Source organism: Octodon degus, unplaced genomic scaffold, assembly GCF_000260255.1.
Source record: "Octodon degus isolate 3935 unplaced genomic scaffold, OctDeg1.0 scaffold00060, whole genome shotgun sequence".
Lineage (NCBI taxonomy): Eukaryota > Metazoa > Chordata > Mammalia > Rodentia > Octodontidae > Octodon > Octodon degus.
In genome coordinates this window covers 9399449-9408303 of record NW_004524636.1, presented here as the reverse complement: position 1 = coordinate 9408303, position 8855 = coordinate 9399449, and the positions used below count along the sequence as shown (strand labels likewise).

Below are 8855 nucleotides of genomic sequence, written 5' to 3'. Positions count from 1 at the left end.
TTTTTGTTTTTAAAATGATAAAAGTATAATTTAAGTGAAAGTAAAACAAACATGTACCCCAAAACTTTTAGGGGGCAATTTAATTCCAATGTTTTACTTTGGGTTATGTATATCAAAGTCTTTTTTTTTTTTTTTTACAGAACTGGGGATTGAACTCAGGCCCTTGCACTTGCCAGGAAAGCACTTATGCTACTGAGCCATCTCCCTGGCCCTGTATACTGAAATCTTGAGGGGCAATGAATGGTTCCACTGGCCCCATGGTTATCTTAACACAGTATTCAAAATCTACCAATTGCTTCTGGGAATGTTTCTTACAATTGCAACACTTTAAAATAACATGTTTAGAAAAGGGCATTTTGCACATGTGTTCCTTGGGGCTTTTACTTTTTGAAGAACAAAAGTGACACTATCTTTTAAAACATTTTTTCCTACCCATTTGATTTGAAACTGTCTCATTGCTATTTGTCTGTCAATAAAATTATGGAAAAAAATAAAAGAATGAAAAAAAAAAAGAAAAAAAATTAAAACATTTTTCTGGGCCTGGGGAGATAGCTCAGTAGAATAAGCACTTGCCTGGCAAGTGCAGGGTCCTGAGTTCAATCCCTGGTACCGCAAAACAAAACAACAAAAGAATTTTTTTCCTTCATAAAAGAGATATACAGAACCAGGGATTGAGTTCAGGCCCTTGTATTTGCCAGGGAAGTGCTTATTCCACTGAGTGATCTCCCCAGCCCCTAAGAGGTATACTTTCATTACATAATATCACCATGCTGACATGTACAACTATTTAAAAAGTTTGCAATACAGCAAATAAGACAATAAAGTCAACAGGAAGAAAGAGGTCTCCTGGTGCTTACGGCAGTGTGTGGCTTCCAACTCAAATGAAGAAAGTTATTCTAGGGGGGTCATTCTGTCAAATTCATACCTGCATGTACCTAATCAGAGGTTTCTGGGCTCAAGGAATTATTTTAGGATTTTTGCTTAAGTAAATTAGGAGTCAAAATTTGTGATACGCTCTTATAATGGCAATTATAAGGTAATGTGGTCTATGGTAATAATTACACTGCAAAATGAAACCTATTTGAATATGTTCAAATTCAAATTCCATAGAGAGTAATTCTAGGTCATTAAAGGTAAACTCACTCTGGTTCCTTCCCTTATGGGGTATATTGACATATTCATTTCCTGTCTTGTTAAATAAATATAGAAACCAAATTAAAGGGAGTTTTGCAGATTTCTGAGAATTTATTCATATCCTAAAACTGCTGTACTAATTACCTGAATTAACTGCATTTTACAATGCTTAATTTATTTTGTACTAAGGAAGGCTTTAAACTGTTAAAAGGGAACCAGCTTAATTTTGAGTTTTTAAAACTTGCTTCAACATGTTTTAATTCAGTAGTGTTTCAATACCAAGGAATGAACTCTCTTGTCCTGACAAACCATGCATGGAAATTTCCTCATAAGAAAAAAAGAAGAAATGAAGATGATTTCCATATTCGAGTCACAGCATGCTGAACAGAACATTTTGGGCTCATAGGAAGGCCGTTGGTTATCTCCCAGGAGGGCCATTCACTCACCTCGCGGAATTGTTACTGTAGGGCCTGCTGAGGAGCCTAGGAACCCTGACACCACCATGCTGAATCCAGGCCATTCTCTTGGGCACACATCTCTTTCCTTACATGTGTCCACCCTCACCCTCATCAAAGGCTACAGACATATACAATAATCCATGCCAAAATCTAAACATGATACCAACAAGAAAACAATTATAATGTGGTCCCTTTCTTGTCCTGTGATGCACTCTGAGATATTTCAGAGGTGAGCTATATTCTCCATAAATCAAAGAGGATCTGAGTATGTGCATGGAGGGGCGGGGGATAAAGTCCATGGCCATGTGCACCACAGCACTCACTTTACCACCGAACAATACCCCCAGCCCACAAGTCTCGCTTATTTGTGTGTGTGTGTGGCCAGCTCAGCCCACCAGGGAGCGGGGCTGGCTGGCATGTGGTGCTGGGGGATTGAACCTCGGTCCCTGTGCTTTGCTAAGCTTGTTCTAAGTAGGTGCTTTAGACCACTGAGCCATCTCACCAGCCCCAAGTCTCGCTTTTTAAAAAGTGACATTTGTCTTCCATAATCTTTAGTACTAAAATAAGGGAACAACAACAAAGCCACGACAAAGCTTATTCTCTTCTCCATGTTTGCTTCCTTGCATTTAAAAAATCATGTGTACCTAGCTGACAGTTAAACACCAGTGGCACAGAAAAGAATATGTAAGGAAAATCAGATAAAAATCATCATTTTTTTGTTTGTGGACGTTTATTAAAATAAAACTAATATCTATAATAACCTAATATCTCTACCTATTAGAATGTCATTTGAAAACACACAGCAGTGGCTTAGGAACAAAGACATTGAGCAAATTAAAAAGAAGAGTTCAAAATTATTACATTAACTGGATCAGATCAACATTTCCTCCAAGCCTGACAGTCACAAGCAACTAAATAAAAATTTAATTTGGAGTATTAAGTGGTTGTAGAATTTTTTTTTTTTTTTTTTTTTTTTACTACAAATATTGACAAGGTCTCATGCTTTCAGGCCAAATTACTATTACTAACAATATCAAAATACATGCCAGCAGAGAAACCTTCATATCCCACCTAGTACGTAAAAAATCCTGGCATCCATTTTCCTTTTGTACCCCCAAATATCCAAAGAATCACACAATCACTCTCACTCCAGTAAAAATAGATCCAGGGATGGTGTTTCAGACATGTGGAAGGAAAGTGCTTAAAGACAAAATTCCTTCAACATATGCCATAGTGTGGGAGCTGAAAGCCATCTCTCTCGCCTTCATTAACCCGGTTAAAAAGCATTGCTCATCAAGGCTGTGAGAACGACCATATCTATCCACAACCCAAGCATGTCCATTTTCCCCCTTATAGCACAGGGATTGTTATTTTCCTGAATACAACAAACTCTAGATCTAAGACTTTTCTTGAAAGAAAATCAGAATACATTCACACATATTGGATTTAAGCATCAAGACTAGGTTAGCTAATAAAATAAAACCTTCTCAATAAAACCTCTACTGATTTCACTTTCAGTATCTCTAGTTCTAGAGCAGGCAATAGCTTCTGGCAGGGTCACTGTTTTTATTTTATGCTCTTCCAGAAAGCAGTTTCTTATTTACCAATGGAATTTTTTTGTGCCCTCCCTATTTATAAACTGATCTAATAATTCTGTTTAATGATTCAATGAAAAACACTGTAAAGAGTGTATCCAGAATACAGATCATTCTAACAGAGAGGGCCTGTGATGGGCCACAGTCATCAATATTCTACCACTTCTCCATAAGTTTCCATTCTGAACAGTCTACCTCTATTGTATAAAGAGAATCAGTTCTGTTGAGGTAGCATTCTGTTGGGCTCACTCTGCCTATACAGTTCTTTGACTGGAGTCAGCTGGGAGTGGGAAAAAAAGCTAAAAAGGAAAATGAAAAGGATCCCAGGGACAGGATGATGGTATGGTTCTAGAGGAGGTAGCAAGGCTGGAAGAGCAGGAAAAGGACAAGTTTCTAGGCAGGGCACAGGGTTGGATTCTCAAAGCCATGGACACACAATGCCAGGCTTCATGACCACAGCTGAACCTCATGACATGAAACAGTGCTGTGGAATAAGGTGGGCTACTGATGGACCTCATCTTATACAACACATTCAGAGAAAGGCGATATGAGGAAGGGCATAGTGAGGGGACAGAAACCACTCATGCATCTTGAGCATGAACCTATTCTGTGCCAAGAATACAAAATAAAAGAATTTCTGTATTATTTTATTTTATTGGTATTTTTTTCTGTTAATTTAAACATGGGGGGGACTACCCCTGATTTTCCTTTTGCTTAGGGGAAATGCTATTTTAAAGGATCGTCTAATGGTAAGCAGAAAAAAAGATACATTAGATGGGTAGCCTTTGAATACGGTTTCTTACTTTAGAATGAAATTGAGTGAATGCTGTATCTTTTAAAAATTAATAACTGAAGCCCAGTGAGAAGTGGCCTAACCTAGTCCTCAGATTCTGCTCCATCTACATCCTGACTGAAAGTAACAAAGTTGATATGTCTCACTGTGAGATATGGCCCCAAGAAGGCAATCATGAAGATTTTTCTTCTCATGGTACTTGCTGGTAATGTATTTCAAATACCTTTCAGAGAATCATCTCTCAGAAACAACTGTGATTTATTTTTGAAATGTCCAATGTGAACAATATTGTGCTGAGTTTCTGTTTTTCACTGACTCTAACCTCCTGAAAAAACTTCAAAATATCCAGAAGCCAAATAGGGTCCAAATCAGTCTTCCAGGCAGATCCCTTAGGCTCCTTGTCTTTTTGTGGCACCATCATAAGAGCAGGCTATGCAGGCACAGGGAATTTAAACTGCCTGTGAAGTATTCTATATGGGAAAATACAAATCCTGGCCACTGAACCCATTGGGCTCTGGTCTGTCCTGAACCCATCCCAAATGCTGGAGAAGCAAGGGCATGGACAGAGGCATGTCTGAGCTGCAAGCAAGAGCAAGCCTCTCCCATGTCCTCCCATAATGCCAGGATGAATTACCCACAAACTTCCAGCAATTAGAAGTTAACAGCTCCCTAGGTGCTTTGGCTGTGCTACTTAGAACCTGGGAACAGACTGACTCATTCACCGAGCCCAGGTATTTTACGAGTTTGAGGGAATCTGAGGGTGTACATGTCCACACGTTGCCCCAGCTGATGAGTTGGAGGCCATGGTAGCCAGGATGGATGAATTAACACTAGGGAGTCTCCCATTAGTCCAGTGGTTCTCAGATTTGAGCATATTTCAGAGTCATTCAGTTTGTCATTCAGCAGGGACCCAATACCCACATTTTTAATTTATTGCCATGATGTTGGTACTGGGACATGTTGGGAACTACAAGTTTATTCTTTCACTAGGCAGAAAATCAACTGTCCCCACCATAGCACTGCAGCACCATGGCACTGTCCTTATGGCCCTGTCCTGAAGTCTGTATAGCAATGAGTCAAAAACGTGATTTGTTCTCCACGCAGTCCTTGCACAAATGACATCCTCTTTGTCATTAAAATAATTTTTGAAGACAGTAATTAAATAAGAAAACAGTAATATTAGAATAACCATATAGTCTTCTGGAGGAGACTGCTTAAATGTTAACCTTAATTCAATATATACTTTTTATTCATGATGATCATTTTAATTAACTCTTTCTGCAGCTCAGCATCTATACACATGGATCTCTTGTCACAGATCTGGACACTATATCTTGAATTACAACTCTAAAGTCCTTTGCAATTTCTTTCTTCTTGTGGTTCGGTTGCCCTGAGTTGTAGATAATTGCCTTGACTCTGTGGCTAAGCTGCTTTGCTGAGCCTGAGCTAGTTTATTTTTTGTAAGATGTCTGGAGGAGAGATTTTCCAAAACATGCAGCCCTTCCTTGTACGTAGGTTTTGCCAAATCTTGTTTCAAGAGTAACCCCGGATCTGACAGCTCTAACATTGGCAAAACACTGACAGCTGTGCATTTTTCCACTATTATTTCTCCCGAGACTAATTGATCACTTCCAAGAGAAACTCTCTTGTGGTGGTCGGAGTCTTCTGTAGAGCCACAGTTCCTGCGTTTCTGTTGTGTTTTTTCTGCCCGTGGACTTTGCTTTGGATCTGGTGATGCTGACTCACAGCTATAGACAGGGCTCCTGCTTAGAAGTCTTGTCTTCAACCGCTCCCCAGGATGAGGTTTTTGCTGGCTGCTAGTGTCCTCTGGTTGAGTCTGATTAACATTTTCCAGCTTTTGAACAGGAAGCCTCCAGTGGCTCTCCACTGCCTTTATGTAATCCTCTCCTGGTCCCATGGCTGCTGACGGGGGACTGGATGAGGCCTGACCATCGTCACTCCTCCTTGCTACCACTGCAATCTCTGAGTCACTGGTTGTTCCCACAGTGGCCTTGTGGCTCTGCGATTTGCTTGAGACGCTTTTTGTTTCAGTTCTTTTCACACTAAAAAGAACAAGCAAAGATTTTATGCTGCATAAAAATGGCATGGTTCCCTCCAGTCCCCCCTACTGCGTTTTCTATGCCCGACCAGGAGGCATGGTCTCCCTGCCTTCTCATCTCCCCAGCGTATCTAGAAAACTCTTACATGCAGCTTAAACATAGACTAAATTAAAGAATAACTTCTACATAATCCCTTACACTAGGACATGTTTTTCTTTCAATCATTGGGGACATCAACAGAGTTGTGATGGGGTTCACACCTTAGGACAAACAAGCACTCCTTTCAGACATTAGCGGCCAATGTTACTGACGCTTGCACATGTTTTTTCCTATGTGTACATGCTCAGATATACCCAAAGCTCAGGTCATCTATACATGAGTCTGTGTCTGTTTATACCTGAGCAAAGAATTATCTTCTGGAGTTTCTCTCAGGCTATTTCAAGGCATTTTTCAAATATAACCACCCTTTACCAGGTGTTGTGGTTGTTCATAACCACAAAGGAGTTGGACTCAAGTTAATAGAGCTTGAAGTGCACTGCCAAAAATTTCAGACAGTCAGCAGGAAAAGAAAGCACAATCATGGCAAACAAGGCAATGCCTATATGTCGCTCTATCTATCTATCTATCTATCTATCTATCTATCTATCTATCTATCCATCCATCCATCCATCCATCCATCCATCCATTCATCTACTTATTCATGTACTGTATCTATCTTGACCCCTTTTCTACAGATACACAACGGTCAAGGAAAATTTCACTCTTATTATAAAATAACTGAATGGGGAAAATAACCTTACCTTCAGCAAGAAGTTAATGGCCAGAAATTTGGGAATGGGGAGAAACTTCCTTAGCCACCAAACCCAGAACATTGAAACGGAAGTATTTATTCAGTACAGAAACTGTTACTATCAGAAGCACAAGGATTATCATAATTACATTAAAGTAGGAATGAACACCTTAGAAGTGTTTTCTAGAGCTGTCTCGAGTCACTCTGAAAGTTGTATGAACGACATCAGCAGCAGGTGCTTTTTATCTTCAAAGTGCCTGTAATTAATTACACCTTGCAACATACCGATGAAGCAAGGACTCCATCCCCACTGTCTAGAGTAGGAGAAATAGTTAGAGGGTGGGAGGGGCAAGTTTGTGAGCAAGCGCAGGGTCAGCACCAGTGAGACTTTCGTGATTTGGTTGCACATGCTCATGTCCAATTCTAGACTCCATCCATTCATATGAGCAGTAAAAAGTCAGAAAGAGTAAACACACAGGACCTACATTTCTTTCAGAGCGTTTCTCTTGAGCTTTGCACCGGGAGGAAGTGGACTCTCTGCACACTCAGCAAAATAATCAGACACTCCATGGAGAGCTCTTTCTGTCTACTCCAAAAGATAACAAAGGTTCAACCAGAAATCTATTAGCTGAACATGAGAGAAAACAGTTATACTTTGAATGCTCACAGATTTATTTTTGTAAAAACTAAACGAAATTGCTTAGGGTTACAGGCTATTTTAACTTTATTATCTAGAACTATCAAGTACATTACAACTTCTTTCTGACTGCTAGGTCACATATTTCATACATTAATGTGCACCATGACCACACAAGACTGTAATGTAAGCAATATCCAAGGCCAGTAGCTGACATCTCTGTGACAAAGGTCCAGAGACACTGAGTAGCATGCAGCATGTCTATGAGGACTTGGTGGCACAGTGGATAGCACACTTTGATTATCCAAAGCATTTTTTGTATTATTCTACTTATAAAAACAAAAACATGGCCATTTGTACCCCTTGTGACAATATTAAGAGTTAAACCTTTTCATACAGATATCTTCAAAATAGGTGTTTGTCATTCTTGCTACTGAAACATTGTTTTGTTCCTTTCTTATACTAATTACTACTGTGGTAATTCATAAATTATCTGCTTATCTACAATTTACATGCCAATAGAAGTATCATAAGGTTGTAATTATAAAATGTACAAGTCTCCTAATCTTTGCCAACACTGACATATACATGCTTTTGGAATCTTTTCCTTATGTTTAGCAAACAGACAATCCGGACAAAGTGTTATTTTCTCTAGTTTTCTAAGACACTAAGTATTCTTCCCCATCCAATTATAGTAAATCCCTAACTTAGGAAGATTTTAGTTGCGAACTTTATCAGGTGTACTGTACAAGACTCACTTTGTCGACTTATGAACAAATCCAAACAAATAGAACTCATTTGTAAGTTGGGGGCTTACTGTATAATAAAATGTTTTTGCCACAAGGAGCAGTACTGGGAAGTAGTCAGCAGATCCCTGCTTTACTCAGGCTTCCATGGGAATCAACAGTGGCAGCTCCAGAGACCCTGCTAAGAAGCAGCCCTCAGTATTACGCCTGACTCTCCCTTACTTAGACAGAATAGCCCCACCCCCCAACACGGTCCACACCACTGAGATATGAGGAGCCATCAGCATTAACAGTGCCCATGGCTTCAGGCCCACCCAGGGGTATCATTCAGTATCCAATTATAACACAAGTTAGACTACAGTATTATGGGCTTTATTGGATTCCACTGCATTCTGATACATTTCCCTTTTGGCTTCTTTTTTTTTTTAATTTTTATTTATTCATTTATTTATTTTGTGTGTGTGTGGCCAGCTTAGCCCACCAGGGGGCGGGGATGGCTGGCATGCGGTGCTGGGGGATTGAACCGCGGTCCCTGTGCTTTGCCTAGGTTAGCTTGTTCTAAGTAGGTGCTTTAGACCACTGAGCCATCTCACCAGCCCCCCTTTTGGCTTCTTGTTTCTTATAAATTTACTCACTGATCAA

The 8855-nt window shown here is 39.8% G+C and overlaps 1 protein-coding gene across 1 annotated transcript in view; it reads right to left on the bottom strand.

The window, feature by feature from the left end:
- Window positions 1-2316: 2316 nt before the first annotated feature.
- Window positions 2317-8855, bottom strand: part of Slx4ip (SLX4 interacting protein) — a 185073-nt gene continuing 178534 nt past the window's right edge. Inside the window, exons 7-8 of the mRNA XM_023718648.1 lie at window positions 7316-7416; window positions 2317-6043 (exon numbers count right to left, since the gene is read on the bottom strand). Coding sequence (XP_023574416.1) covers window positions 5320-6043; window positions 7316-7416 — 825 coding nt within the window. The 3' untranslated portion in view covers window positions 2317-5319. The remainder of the gene's footprint in view (window positions 6044-7315; window positions 7417-8855) is intronic.